This window comes from Harpia harpyja, chromosome 9 (genome assembly GCF_026419915.1).
Source record: "Harpia harpyja isolate bHarHar1 chromosome 9, bHarHar1 primary haplotype, whole genome shotgun sequence".
In the NCBI taxonomy this organism is placed as follows: domain Eukaryota; kingdom Metazoa; phylum Chordata; class Aves; order Accipitriformes; family Accipitridae; genus Harpia; species Harpia harpyja.
Genome location: NC_068948.1, coordinates 39556124 through 39571995, shown reverse-complemented (window position 1 = coordinate 39571995; position 15872 = coordinate 39556124). Strand labels below are relative to the sequence as shown.

At 37.4% G+C, this 15872-nt stretch overlaps 1 protein-coding gene across 7 annotated transcripts in view; it reads left to right on the top strand.

Annotated features, from left to right (window-relative positions):
• The window catches only part of TANGO2 (transport and golgi organization 2 homolog), a 44752-nt gene extending 36857 nt beyond the window's left edge, over positions 1 to 7895 (top strand). For 5 of the 7 annotated variants that reach the window (XM_052796743.1, XM_052796741.1, XM_052796742.1 and 2 more), the window contains 2 exons: positions 1683 to 1787; positions 3553 to 5860. In XM_052796743.1, the coding sequence (XP_052652703.1) occupies positions 1683 to 1787; positions 3553 to 3673 (226 nt within the window). In that variant the 3' untranslated portion in view covers positions 3674 to 5860. Of the gene's footprint in view, positions 1 to 593; positions 646 to 1682; positions 1788 to 3552; positions 5861 to 5927; positions 6022 to 6778 lie in introns of those variants that run through there. The other 2 variants (XR_008236619.1, XM_052796744.1) reach the window with 2 other exon arrangements.
• Positions 7896 to 15872: the final 7977 nt, after the last annotated feature.

Here is a 15872-nt window from a genome sequence, read left to right as displayed (position 1 = left end):
AAGTCATCTGACTATAAAATGGAAATATTTACTTACAAAAAGCAATATTGAAAACTAAGTCTGTAATCTTTCCAAAGCACACTTCAAGATTAAATGATCTTTTCATAATAAATATGAACACATGGATATGCACTAGCTCTGAACTTTCTTAAAATATCTTATTGCATATTACTTTATGATCACTTTGTGTGTGTTACAGGAATTAAGTGGGTACAATGGTTGGTTTAATCTCAGAATTCCCTTCTTTCCTGCTGGATACAGGTTTTTTGTCCTTTAGCCCCTCTCTTCTGCTTCAGCCCTGCCTTTGACTGTGATCTCAGGGATGTACTGCAGCTCCTTCCAGTCTCCTTAAAGCTGCTTGGGGTTATTAAGCTGGATAGCAGCCGGTTGTGCAGAGCATACAAGACCTGCCAGTGGTGGAGTGTGAGATAGAAGCTGACGGCTCTCATGGGCTGAAGTGCCCTGCTATGTGCCTTCTCTGTTATATTGTGATATGTTCCAGCCATATGCCCAATACAGGTGTCAGAAGAGCTTAGTTGCTCTGTTTACACTAGAATTGCACCTAATCTTGCTTCTCCCTGAAACACCCACAGGTCCTCTTCTCCACCACAACAACAAAGAAAATGATCCCAGTTAGATGTAAAGGTCAGTTACAGTATAATAAATTGCACAGTCTCACCTACAGATCAGGATGAGCTCTGAAAATGGGGTTGAATTCATCAGTCTGTTTTGTTCCGCCCTCTTCCCCAACATTCACTGTACAGCTGATAGGCTGCTGAATTATTATTATTTAATAGGTACAACTGTGTCTATGCTAGGAGGCAGAAATGGGATTATTTCATGAAGATGGAAGAAGCTTAAAAATCAAACACAGAAACCTGCTATAATAATAGTTAAATTGGACTTCGATAAATAAAATTGGAATCTTTAATTACTGAAATAGGAAGCTGTACTTGCGGCTAGCATTTGAGAATATGTTCTGGTGATGTGAATGGAAAGCCAGTGATGTAGGGTTGCTGCAGTAACCTTTGTGACCTTAGCATCTCTTCTGTGGGATGCAGGTTCTTGTTTAATTACAATAAATGAAGCTTGATATGCTTTATAATAAAATTAAGTTTCTAAATATCTTTCAAGCTTTGATAGGAAAATATACCAAGAAATTTGTGTGTAAGCTTACCTTGTCTTCTGCTGCATCTTCACAAATTTTATTTGAAGGATTGTCCCAGGTATTTTCCACGTATTCCAAATAAGATTGAAGGAAGCAGAGAGGTCTTTCTCTAACACAAAAAGAACTCTTAAAGTCTAACTGGAAAAATGCTGGTTTATGTGATGTGCCTCAAATTACTTGATCATTAATGTTTTAATTGAAACTAAAATACAGAAAGATAGACAAAGAATAATAAGGAAAGTGAAAAACTTGTCAAGATATGAAAAATATTTCTTAAAGTGAGACAAAAGTTCAAGAGCTTGAAAGAATCTCTTTGGGAAAGAGCTTACAAGCTGTTTCATCTTTGGTTTTCCTCATACTTTAGTTTTGAACACAACTCACACTCTTGTACTTTTCAAAAAAGTGATTGTTATTTATCAACCACTTGGTCAACACAGCTTCGTTCAAGAGGGATGAATGTGTTAATATTGGAGAATTCTATCACTTTTTTTATTATGTTACTACTTTTTTTCAGTCAATTACCAGACCCTGCAATTGAAGACCAAGGGAAGGATTATATACGTCCTATATTGAACAAGTATGCAGCTGTATGTGTTCGTTCCCCAGGTTATGGAACAAGGTAAAAAATTCATAGTCAGAAATAGATGTGTACCGGATCAAAGCATATCTCAAATCAAAATTATGCTGCTATAAGTTTTAATTTTATAGTGACTGCTTTAAATTTGTTCAGATATTAATCAAGTGTAATTCAGTGAAGTGTTTCCTTGCTCAGTATTCTGGTGGCTTAGATTTGCTACTGATGAGCATTTTAAGTACACATTATAATTTGTATTTGGTGGGGAATGTGACATAGCTTCAGTTTGTCCAAGACAAGATAATACAGTTCTGGTTCTCCAGTGTAGCAGCAGATCTGACCACCTCTAATTTTGATCTTATCAAAACATGAAAAGCTTTGAAAGCATGTTTTTAGCAGAAAAACGCAATTATCTTCTATATCTGCGGAACTGCAGAACACATTTCTCTTCCAAGAGCAAGAATGTGTCATCTGCATAGCTAATACGTAGCTGCCATTTTCATACATTAAAAACCTATTACTCTTGTTCAAAAGAACATGTATTTCCACTTTCCCCTAACTGATGCTGCTGTTTTTACTGAGATATTCTCACTTTCTGCTCAGACTGTTCTACCAAAGCTGTAAGAAAAATAGAATAATGCAGTGCATCTTGCATTTAATCCTCAATGGGACAAAATTGTAGGTGAACCCTGTTGCTGCTGGTAGGGAATTCCTACTCTAAAAGTGTGCTAATGATTTTGTCAGATTGGTCTCTGGCATGGTCAGCCATAACATTTACACTGTAGAGATGTAAATTGATAAGCAGAGAGCACTCACTCCTAAGTATTTTAAGTTGGTATTCTGAGAAAGAAACCACTACAAAAGCTGAGTATCTCTATAAAATGTATTCAAAGAACATTTTAAATATGGGATAATGAAGACTTAAAATGGTAAAGAAGCATCTTCTTCCCCTTGCTTCACAGGTTGCAGGCCAGCTATTTCAAAGGAAACAGGGATAACTCAGTAGAAATACTGACCTCTTACTGGTGATTTAACACTGTATTTCAAGTCTTCCCTGCTACTAGAATTGTACACTCACACTTATCTTTCCCTTAGCAACATGGCTTAGTGAATAGAGATTGTTAATTACGCCTCACGATAGTCTTCTGAGGAAATTAAGCACTTTTTTATATAAGTGAACAACTGTGAAGTGACTTGGGGAAGGCCACCATGTCAGTCATCTTTCTCTGGCAGGCTACTGCAGTGTCCATAGAGAAATGACAGCTTACACGTGACAAAGTGGCATAGATGCATGAATGGAATCTGGTTTTCATGAAAACAGATTTCCTCTTTGGAAGGTTTCTAGAGAAAGAAGTTTTTCTGTGGTTGTGTATCAGTGTCCTATGATAATAATTAACTATGTTTGAATCTTAATGGACAATTGATTTGAAAGGAAAGCATGAAAGACTACTATTGATATGAATAACCCATCAGGGTAAGTGTAGGCTGTGAAGAAAAACTTGGTTTTATGCTACTTCTGAATGGAACGCTTGGCACTAAAAAAAGTATAACCTTTATCATACTCTCTGTAAATGAGCAGCTTTGTGTGTCAGCTGCTGCAAGTGCAACAGGGAATCAGAGCAGTGAAGTGACAGAAGAAGGGACTGAAAATGCCCAGTTGAACTTGCCAGGATGATTTCTGCCCTGCTAGTGTGGTGATGATGTGGTCAAGAAAAAAAAATGAGCTAAAATCTTTGGGGGTGAGGGATGGGACCCTGCAAATTTATATAACGGACACAAGGCTTAACCTTCTACCCTTATGTTGTTTCAGGACTAACACGGTCATTCTCATCGATTCAGAAGGACGGGTTACTTTCACAGAGCGCAACATGATCAATGCAGATGTCAACCAGTGGAAAACAAGCACCTATGAATTCAAACTGCACGCTTAACAACTTTCCATTTGAATGGTTTGTAATAATAGCAATGAGAGAACAAGCCATTAAGCTCTAGTAAATGTTTTGTGCCAGCCTCCACAAGCTAAAAATAGCAAGGAAAGCAAAAGTTTAAATAAACTGGTAGCATACCCTATCAGGCTCGCAAATCCTTTGGATAAAACCAAAAGAAGAAAACTGTTTTTACATTAAGTAGGAACTTATAATCAGAAATAAATTTTTAAATATCACCCTGCCTCCAGGGCAAGGTCATCTTTGCCCAAAACAGTCAGTGCTTTTTTGTGGGTGGTGTTTTTTTTGTTTTTTTTTCTTCTTAAAGATGTTTTAGTAGACCCTTAAACATGTTTTCAGTTCTGAGGAGGGGAAACATTTGCTGCTTTTATTGTTCTATCTGAAGGTTTTACCACACTTTGCTTTCCCTTCAACATATGCTTTTAAGATTGTATAGCTGATGCTAATGTGTGTCAAATGAATGTATGTTATCTTTGTAGCATTAAGTGCTTTAATAACATTTAAACTTTTTAGCAGTGCCATGGTACAATGTTCTGCCTGGGGAGGGCAAAGCAGGGGGCATTCTTTACATTTGTTTTCCTACAGATAGTACAGCAATACGTCTTATTTTTAAAACTTGATCTGAGAGTAGATAGGAAATGTAGTTTAGTGTCTGTTTGGTTTTACTGAAAAAATCATGGGAGCAGATTTGCTTATCTTTGACCGGAATAAAATTATTTATATTGTGACATCCTGTTTCCTGATAGTCTAATTAGCAATATTGGTTTTCTTCTTTTCTTCCCCAGCAGGCAGGTAAGGTACAGGTATCTGTTTGCAAAGAGAAGCTGAATATGAAGTTTACATATATCAGCTGGTTTCTACATGTCCAATTTTGGCTTCATTTCTTTATTGGTATAATATATTAAAGCCTGGAGTGACTGCTCATAGATTTTTTTTTTTTAGTAAAAATAGCTATTTGTTGCAAGGTGACATTATTGTGGTCTTATTGCTGAAAAAGTTGGGTATTAAGATGCACTTTGTATGTTCTAACATCTGTGAATTAAAAAGCTATTTAAATGCATGCTTTTTTCAATTATTCAGTGCCAGTATAGGTGATAAAGGATCTTGATATTAGCTAGAATCTCCTAAAACCCTAAGTTATTTTGCTGCTATTGGTGTTCTGTTTTCACTTATTTTGAATGCTGAATATGAAGTTAGTAATGGATCACTGCTATTTTTTCTTTATATATGCTGAATGTTATTCTTTTTACAAGTCTCTGATTATTAATTAGTTATTACAAAGTAGCAAGATTTCTGATATTCTTTACAAAGATGTGCAACTATTCTTCTGTACTCAAGCTTGTGTGTTTGAGCATTCTCACTAGTGTGTGTGTGTCTGTAATGGAGGCAGCAGTAAATTAGACTTGCCATTGAGGTGAAGTATTGTGAAAGGCTATTCCCAGATTTGTAATTGCCAGGAGATGCTGAAGCAGCATTTAGTCAATTACTTCTTTTGTATTTGCATATTCAAATAGCTTCTAGATACCAGGACTGCTTGCATGACTAGTCACAGGTTGTTGATTCAGTACTATGTAAATGACTTTTTGACCACTTTGATTGCAAGAAGATCAATACAGTCTTATTGGGTTGTACATGGTTTCAAACTCGGAGCCTTCCAGACCGTCTTTCTGAGCTGTAGGAAACGGTTAGTCCTTTTTTGATGACTGTTTAAATCATGTATTTGTATGAGTAAAAAATGTTATTGTTATTTTTACATGCAAAGAAATAGCCATAGCTGTCTTAAATTTTAATTTGACAAATGCATATTTTAAAACAAAACTGTGCTTTGATGGCTTGCTCTTACTGAGAGTTTGCATAGCAGGCTTTTTTATATCTTAAGAAAAAAATCATCAGTGCGTATTTGAACAAGACATTCTCTTTGAAGACATTACCTAATTGGCAATCAAAATGGTTGCATGCTGTTTCATGCTAAAAGCATTTATAAACCTTAGTTTTTATAGTAGTCCTGTAACAATGAAAACTTATTCTTATTTTTTATATCCAGGCAAAAGAAAAGTCAGAGGTTAGATGTAAAAACAGATGATAATGATGTATTTTGCTTTGCTTGACTCAAAATTCCAGATCTGGGGTTTGCTTTTTCTGACAATTAAAATAAACAGTAAATAACTAAAACCTCTGATGTTACTTTTTATTATGTCAGAATAGTTAATAAAGTGAGCTTTTTAAACTTCTTCTGAAGCTTATGAGAGTTCTGTCACTGGCTTCAGTGGAAACAGGATCAGGACTGCAGTGGCAGATATCAGCAAATGGTGCTTGTCCATAGAAATGATCAGGTATTCATGAAGTGCCTAATTTACTGTATGCAAATTATAGTTGTAATGAATCCACTGGAAAAAGTAAACTAGCTAAAGTTAAAGTATTTTATTTTTACAAAAGTATTTTTAAGAATAAAAGGGGATTTTAAGTATCAGTTTTAAAGGATATAAAGGAAAAAAGTATATGGAAAACTATTGCACAGCATTTTACTAAATTTGCTTATATATAACATCTTTTCAAAGTCATAAATTTGCAAGACATTTCTGGTTCCTGTGTTTTCTATCAAAATGGTAGCAGAAGAAATTTTAAAGTATCTGTAAAAACTCAGTTATATTTTTTTGCTTAAAATTGTTTCATAATTGTTGTTTACATGTGTGTTCAAAACTAGAATCAGAATAAAGTCAATCTGGTGACCAGTCTTTGTCAACATTAATAGATTATGCCTTTTTGCACATATGTTTATGTTAATTTGCCTGTAACTTTGTGGGGTAAGATGAAGTGAAATCTTTCATGACGTATTAGCAATGAAAGAGCTTTAAGTTAAGTCTATTTCTGGTACTTAATTCCTTTTTAAGAGTGCTGTATTTTTCTGGGGTTTTGTTTTTGGTTTGGGGTTTTTTGGTGATGTGGTTTGTTTGGGGGTTTTTTTGTTGGGGTTTTTTTTTTTAATTCTATGCTGTTGCATAGTTATACTTGTCTTATCTAGGTAAGAAATTGGAAAATATTTCTTTAAAGCTAATAATCAGGTTTGAGGCATTTTGCTTTGTTTTCCAGGTTAGTAAACAATGTATTGACTGGAATGTTCCCAGACCAAGTGTCACAGTAATCAATTCTGTGAAATACTCTCCAACTTCTGACAACTACTATGTGCCCACCACCTCCCTTCCCAAAAGCAAATATCTTCTTGTTACTAGCCCTGCCTGGACTCCGCTCCAAGCACAGTAAGATCAGGTAGAAAACACAAAGGTTCTCAAACACTGAATGTCTGAAACAATGTCTGGAGCATCATTCTTCCTGCATGACCTCGTGGTACTTGGAATCTGCCTTCTCCCTTGCAGACTGGAGTGGACCCTTCAAATCTTAATACCTGGATGTGCCAAGCAAGCCCTTAAAGGAAGAGGGACTGGCATATTCTTGCCTATAAAGTGGTGGAACAGTCTCAGAGCTAGTTCTAGCTTTACAAGCAGTGACCTTTTCAGACTGACAGTCACTTAGACAAGACAAGCAACTGGTATTGTCATTGTGAAGGTGGCAACCTAAATGGAATCTAGGGGAGTTCCCAAAATCTGCAAAAAGAAAAGCTTTATTAACTCGCAAGCCTCAAGTTGTCACTGCCAATTCTTGCTTATGCAACAAGATAAATTTGGTCTGGATTACTGGTCTTGAAACTAGGTGGTTGCATCAAATGTTTGTGGCAAGAGAAGTTTTTAATTATCAGGGACCTTGAAAATTAGTATAGTGATAAATATGTTAAAAGTACTTTGAGGGGCTCAGGTTCCCTCCCCTGCGCCCCCCCCCCAAAAAAAATTTTTTTAGATAATCGCAGCAGAGATACAGTACAGATAATAGGAAGGAAAGAGCAAACCCAGTGTTTCCTTATTGAAAAGCCAGAGCCTCACAAAATGCTACTGAAGGGCAAGAATCCAGGTTCACTGTGGAAAAAGTCTGGATCCTCGGCAGACCTGAGACTCTGTTGTTACACTGAGTTGAGACTACCTTAATGTTCTGCCATACCTGGACATTATGGTCGAGGTGTAATTGTCTTGTCTCCCTGTTACCAGTAGCTTTAATAAATACACTCTTAACAGACCAGAGAATGAGTTGGGCCTTAGGATGTCCTCAGTATGTTCAAAGCTTAACTGATTTTGTTACAAATGAAATATACCAAACTAATTATAAGATTTAGAACACTGTTTTCATAGTATCATAAGGAAAGGAAATAAGTAATTCCAAATGAGTCAATGAAATACTAAGCAGTAATAAGGCAATAATTAAAGCATCTTACATTTCAAATTTACCTTGAAGAACTTAAATCATGCACATTGGTGGCTTAGCAAGCTTCCCTATTTATATGGAATATTAGCTACTAGGAATTAGTTTTATATCATTCAGATTCATGTAATAGAACATTGCTAACATTCTTCATCTGATTAATTTTCTGCAGAGAAATCTTGTTGATAGCCTCTGAGGATTTAGGAAATGGTCTTGACTTGGTGAAAATAGAATCTGTATTTGTAATCAACTGGAAAGGCAATAGAATAAACTGAGAATTATATAACCCATCAGTATGACTCATGCTGTGAAATGTAAGTTAAGGTGAACAGAGTGAAGAAAATGTTGAATGTCTAAAATGAATATATAAAGTAACTATATCTCTGGAACAGCCTGTATCAAGAACTTAGAAACTGAATGAAAAAGCACTATCAGATTAAAGTACTTAAATTTACCATATCTCTTAAAACCGAAGACATAAGGACTGAACTTAGCATCATAGATGATGAAGAAGAATAATAATTAATGTAAACTTTTAAGTAGGATGGGCAAGGATTACTAAGTCATATACAACATGAATAAGAAAAAAGCAATTTCTCCGCTGATTCACATTAAATTTTTGTCTCTTTGTACTAGAAAGATAAACAGAGAAAAACAAATGCAAACTAAAAACGGATCAGAAATTGGAGAAACAAAGTGGAGGAGAAGGCCATACTTAATTTAGCAGAGAACAAATATAATGAAGAAAATCCGTTACCTTGAAAGATGTTCTGAAGATTATCTGCAAAATCTCAAATGGAAAAGGAGTGGCTATTTTACAAGTAGACAAAGATGGACAGTATAGCTTTAAGATATGTAGGCTACATCAGGAATATTTACTAGCACTCTATTGAGACCTTTATTCTAAACATGAAGTTTTGTGTGGCCTGATTAAGCTACTGTTTTATATATAGAGATATAAATATATTATAGATTTATAAATTATATCTAAAATATATATTTACATATATAAAAATATATTTACAAAGGATTTGGTAGAGAATTAAGAATCATCATCAGAATGGAGTACCTGTTCTAATATAACTTGCATTCAATCATGCCAAAAAGGTCACTCTACATAGAGAGTTCTGTAATGTATTGCTAGAGACTGTATGTTTTTAGAAGTGGTTGTAACACAAAGGTAAAATAAACAGCAAGCAGGACTGCAAAGTTGAAGAATACTTGATAGTGACTTCAATGGAGGCATTAGGTTTAACAGGTGAGTAAAACAAAAAACCTCCATATTCTGAATATCTTTTTTAAAATGGTACCTTTTTCAGCATGCATTTCATTTCATCTCAATGTGTGATTTATCGTGTTTTCTTTCTTTGTGTCTTTACTAAATATAGCTTGAATTATCACATTACTCATTAAAACTGTAATATTTGCATTATTAAGTATTTGTGTCAACAGGCAAAACCTTGATTTTTCTTAAACATTATAAAAATGCACATGAAGTCCTGATCTCTCTCTTCAAGTGTTTGAGCTGTAAATGGCATTGTGATGTATTCTTTTGATTTAAAACAAAACAAAAAACCCACACCAAACCTAAAACCCCTAACCAGAACATCCCTGCATACAGATAATAAAGCTTCCACTGAAGCTGTGATTGTTACATAGGTATGGGATTTGAACTTCTTTAAATTATTCTGAATAGCATAGAAATAACTGTTATGAAAATATTTATGCAGAATACATTTTTATCTATGAAAATTAATATGAAATGTTATGATGCTACTGTGTGTTTGGACTCTGCAATTATTATGTAATAGTAAGAAAGAATTTAAACAAGTGTATAAGCTGACCTTTATGTGAGCACTTAGAAGCCTATTTAGTCCTCATTTAACTTGCTCTGAATTAATGGGACTTCAGTACGTTCTTGATAATCATTATATGCCTAAATATTCTCAGTAAAATGTTCTGGAACTGAGCTGGTTTTATGAAACTATTTTATGAGTTTGTTTTGTGGCCTCTGAGAATGACAGTGCCTACTGATGCAATAAGGTGCTTTACAAGCTTGCCTCTGGTGACAGAGGAAGTGTTTTCAATGGATATCTTGTCTGACATGCCAGCCCTTATGGGCACAGAGCCAACTTTGGTCAGTAACTTACCAGATTGTGTAAACACATTGATTGCTTCTGTTCAGTGGAGGAAACCACATCACTCCTCAGACATTAATTAAGATAGATTAAATAATAAACTGGAGAATATGGGGAGCCAGTAGTGTGTCTTCTTGTGGTACAACATTATAATTAGTATTCAATAATTGAGGCTTTTGCTTCTCATTGAAAGAATGTGCTCTTCCAAGACAAAGGTGAATGAGAAAGCTAGGTGGTTTTTTTTTTTGTCTCCCTGTACTAGCTCTGCTGTGAATAGCTACTGGAAATAACTATAGAGCCAAGGTCTTAGTCAAATGCTCTTATACAGCTCATGTTTGTCATGTCTTACTTGAATGGCTGGCATTTAGTGAGGAATTTAGTGAGGAACTGCCCTGTCAATGACAGGTGGGTCTACATTAGTACCTGAGTTTGATTAGTAGTGCCCTTACATGATTTTTCTGATAGTGCCTATTTACTGTGCTTTGGCTCACATTTCAGGGCAACCTCAGATCACAGGGACTGGACTGTTTTCAGACGGAATGGAAATGGTAGATGTGCTTCAGGAATGCACTAAAGTGTACTCCAACAGGTAATAGATTTACCCTGAAGCAAAACTGTCTGAAATGCACATAGCATGGAGATTAAGTACTCGGCACCAATTGTTTTGCTGTATAAATCTCCTTATGTTGGTCTGTTTTACTTATAGATGTAGCATGTGATAGATGTGTGTTGCGTTGGTATCCTCACAGTAAGGCAGTTGCAAATTTTTCTGTTTTCTTTAGCAATATATTGTGCCAGTCAAGTCTGAGTACTCTCTTGGTATAATATGCATGTGTTTAGACTGGCAAAGCAATCCCAGAATGGTAGTTATATAAAAAACAGCCATACCAGCAGAGTTGTGCTTTCAGAAACATAACTTACTCTGCCTCTGTTGGGGAAAACAAAGGTACTGACGTTTATGGTTTTGCTCATGTAAGTGCAACTACACCTGGATTCTTGGCAGCCAAAGACTGTGCTCCTGATTAATGTCTGTGTGCCACCAGCAGTATATATAGTAGACCAAGCTAAGGAATTGGAGCAAGAGTTGCTTAACTGTAGTTCACAGCAGTCCTATGGAACAACAAAGTACGCTTTGTTATCACAAGTTTGAATTTAAAACATCAGGATGTATAATGACTCACAAGAAAAACTGCCACTCAACAGAAGTCACTGGCTGGAGAAGTTTGGGAGAAGCCAGACTGTTTAAAGTACTAGTTGTCAATGGAGTACTACTACTGCTCTTGAAAAGAAACAAAGATTGACTTGCAGGGTTAGCTTAACAACTGAACAGTAGCATATGGTAGAGATGCATGATGTGAAAGCAGCCACAAGGCTGGCTCAGAGGATTTTGTTTTCTTTTGTGCATAAGATTATCTTTACAAATAGCAGATAAATATTATCTATTCTAGAAGAGTGCTCTGAGCTATTTGGATGAAAGGGCCTATAGAAAGCAAAGTATGAAGACTGCTATTCCGTCCCACATGGATGTTGTTTAATTTTTTCTCTAATATTTCCATAGATAAATGGAGTGCATTTAAGAATGCAGGATTTTCAGCCCTAGGAACAAGTTTGTTCTATGTATGAAGAACAAGCAAGGGCAGCCTTGGTCACTATACAATAGCACCAACCCAGGTCCAACTGGCAATTGCAGAAAATGTTACTTACAAGTGACTTGTGCAGTCCAGATGCTAATATGAAGGTCACATAGTTACTTAAAAATTGGCAGCTTTTTTTTCATCCAAATTTGGAATATCTTTTTAAAAAACAAGACAGAAAACATTAATTAAACCAAATTGGTCAAAGGCAGGTTATTGAATGTGGAGTTAATTGCTCTCCTCCTGCTGGTTAGAATTGCATGGAACAGTATGCATGTTCCAGGATAGATGAGAGGGACATTGCACATGTCCTGTATTTAAACTGCAGCTGCATCTACCTTGTAAATTTTCCACCAAAGTGGTAGCAGATTCCGTTGTTAGAGTGACTTGGCAAGGTCACTCAAAGTGTATAGCAGGCAGGAATTCAGATCTCCACTGTTGTGTCCAGATGCATTTATCACAAGAACATTCCATATATAAAATACTTTAATATTGATAGAGGTAACTCAGGTGGGAGGAAAACCTGGAACAGAAAATGACTTGTGGGCTGTAACAGGGAGGAGTTGTTACTTTTTATTTGACCTCTTAGTCATCATATCCTACTTCAAGTAATAATGTCTTTAGAAAAGTGCCTGCCTTATTGGACAAAATGCTAACAGCTATCTGAAGCTTTAGAGAAGTAACCCATTGGCTGAAGTTTCTCCAGCAGAAAAAACCAGATGTTAGATGTGCTTCTGTGGACAGCACAGTTCAGTTTGCCTTAAATCTGCATGGATGCCTAGTGCAAGGTTAGTAATTGCCTGGTACCACTGAGCCAAAGGATGCGTCTACTTTGGTTATCTTCCACAGCAATCAGCCACCTCACTTGACATTAGAGGGCTGATCTGAGCTTGCTCATGGGATCCTTTTGACATCTGTCCATGGCTGTCAGGTGATGACTGACAGAGGTTAGGTTGAGGAGAGCAGATTTCAGCAAAAAGTGAGACACAAAAATATATAATGCAAGCAAATACCAGTTTACCGGTACCAAAAAAAAGTTGCTGAAATAAAAGTAATGTGGGCTGTGCAAAATTTGTCTTCCAGTAGCTTTCACTGTTGGAACAGCACAGTATTATGGGCTGCAGTTACTGACATTGTAACTAAGAATATGAAAAAGACGCTGGCTCCACCTAATTTTCATTCTGATGAATGCAGCCTGTTAGCTTTATTAGGAAGCTTGTAGTTGTTTTCCTTACAGGCTTGTTTTCTGTATTTTGTGTTCACAGCAATTGTTTCTGTCCAGCGTTCATGTATCTTGTATATGAAAATCTCCTTGTCATTAGGAACTGATTTTTTTTGTTGATGACAATGATAGTTCATCATACTATTGTAAATCCTTACTGCACTATGCAGGTGGACCTGCACACTTTTGAATTAGAAGTCTGGGTGGAAGATCAGATTTTTGTGCATGTTTGACAAGTCTTTCATCAGAAGTCCAGGTCGTCAAAATTTTCAGGTGAATTTGCAACTTGTCAGACATAGCAGATCAGATTTAATTCTCCAGAGGTCACATAGGCCTTCTGGGTTAAAAATTTAACAATAATTTTAACATTGTTTTGATGAAACTATTGTTTTGCTACCGGATTGTTATGATTTTGTTTATAAAAAGTTAGTAGTATATTTCCCTGCAGTGTCAGTGTCTCAAAGAATCAGCCGTTGCATCCTTGCTTTAAGTCATAGTATTATGATTCTGAAAACAGATATACAACAGGAAAACTAACATACTGGTTATTTTTTCACTTTCAAAGCACTGCAGGCATTTTAATTCTTCAAATTTTACACACAAATCTGTTTGTGCTTCTTCTGATCCTAACTGAAATGTTGCTGTTTATGTACACACAAAATTTAATATATGTTCTGAAGAGTTCAATACTCTGTGCAATACTTCAGTTATAGTCACATAAATTGGATACAAATGAGTCGTCATACTTCCATTTTCATATACCCTTTGAAAGGGACAATCTTCTGTCACAATGTTGGCAATTTATGAGGTGATGTGACACAGCTACTTTATCGTAAATGGCAACATCAACTCAAATTCTGTACTTAATCATGAGATTTTTTCCTCAGCTTTGAAAGTTGAAGTGTGATGTAAGTGGCAGTTTTGCAAACCATGGATATTTATTAAATATGCATTCTGAAGTGGTTTAACATTAATAAAAGCAGTCATAATTTAAAAATCACTCTAAAATAATGGCTTGAATGCAGAAGCATGTTATGAGGAATTAAAAATTAGAAACTGCTTTCAGTTTTTGAGGGCAGCTTGCAAAGATTTAAACCAATTTCAGTAACCTTATCATGTGTTGATACAGTACCATGACATTATGTCCATATGAATTGCCACCATATCATTAGATACATTGGTCCAGTCAGACAAACACAAATATGAAAGGCCTAACAGCGGTCTTCAAAATATTTTAAAATACTAATAAAATATTAGTTATCTTTCATAACAGTATTTGGGGATCTCGAAAGATATGAGATGAGTGAAATACTAGAAAAATGTCCTGAAATTGCATATGGAAGCAAACAAAAACATTTATCACTTAAATGTTACTATACTGATATATTATGATAATTTGTCTGATGTTGATTTCAATCAGTATGATAGTGAAGGACAAAAGAGGCAACCCTGTAATTTAAGTGCATCAATAAAAGGTACTATATAGTTCTCTGTTTCAGGGGAGGAAGCAAATTATAAAGTATCATGACAAATTAGAACAGCAAATGTTCATTAACCCTTTAGAAGTAATTTTACCTGAATTGTGTAAGATGTTTTCTACAATTATTTAGGAATTGTGTGTAAACAATCAGATTTCAGGCTTATTCTGTGAACTGCTTGGTACATATGGCATGAAAGATGGTCCTAGTTTGATTTGCCCGTTTTAAGTAAATCAGTTTTAAAGGGGTAATGCTGTAGTTGTGCTGCTTAAAGATATAAGCCAGTGTTTGCAGGGAAAAGTGGCTTGTGTTTTGGTTTTGGAGTTGGGTTTGTTTTTGTTGGTTTTTTTTTTTTTTTACCTAGCTAGTGTAGGGAGGAAAAGCCTTCAGCAGTCCTTCCATCAGCTCTGCTAAAAGGCAATTAACTTCTACAATCCTTGCTTCTGCTATATTTTTTTCCAATTTAAAGTAAGAGCAGCTGCAATGGAAGGACAAAAAGCATTATAAGAGTCACCTGGCCTATATATTATCAAATCTCACACTATCATAACAGACGAATGGAGTAAGAATCCTGCCGTGGACGATTCTCCCTTGCCCTGCAAGTGCAAGGAAGCCACGCTGGTACGTGCTGTACTGCATGTATGCCACCCGCAGCTGCGTTTCATCACGCAGCACCCCCCGTGGGGGTGGTTCCCGGAGCCTGCCCAAGGCAGGGTCTGCTTCAGAGCTTGGGCACCGTCTCCGAGAGCAGCGGCTCTGCGTTAGCCTCTTGCAGCAGAGGCCGGGCGCGCCTGCAGCGGCGGGGAAAGGCGCCTCCGTGGATCTAGTTGGGACGCGACGAAACCAGAGGCCGTGCCCCAAAGGCCGGGCGGGTCACGGGCCGGTGGGCGCCGGGGAAAAGGCGCTGCCGCTGCCTCAGCGACACGGGGGCTGCCCTGCCCGTTCGCCTCGGCTTCTCCGCCCGCCCGTCTCCCCTCAGCGGCCGCCTTTAACGACCTCCTTCGGCACCGCTGCCGAGGATTCCTCCCTCGGCTGGGCTGCCGTGGAGACAGCGCGATGGCAGCGGCGCCGCCACCGGCTCGGGGCCTCCCCCGTGGCCAGGCGCCCGCGGCGACGGCTTCGCCGGCCCCCAGACAAAGGAGCCCGCCCTGCGCCGGGCGCAGCTCCCCGTCATGGCCGGCCGCGCCCTCCCGCGGCCTCGGTCCCGCCCCCGCCTCCCTCTCATTGGCCTGGTACTGTGAGGGCGTATGCCTTTCGCGTCTCTATTGGCAGCGCGGGTTAACATGCTGGGGAATCTACCAATGGCTACCCGGAGTTCAAATTCGTGACAGAAGAGGCTGGGAACGCAATTGGCTCGGCGAGCGCGGAGTCCCGCCTGCGGGGACTGGAGTGGCTCGGAGCAGG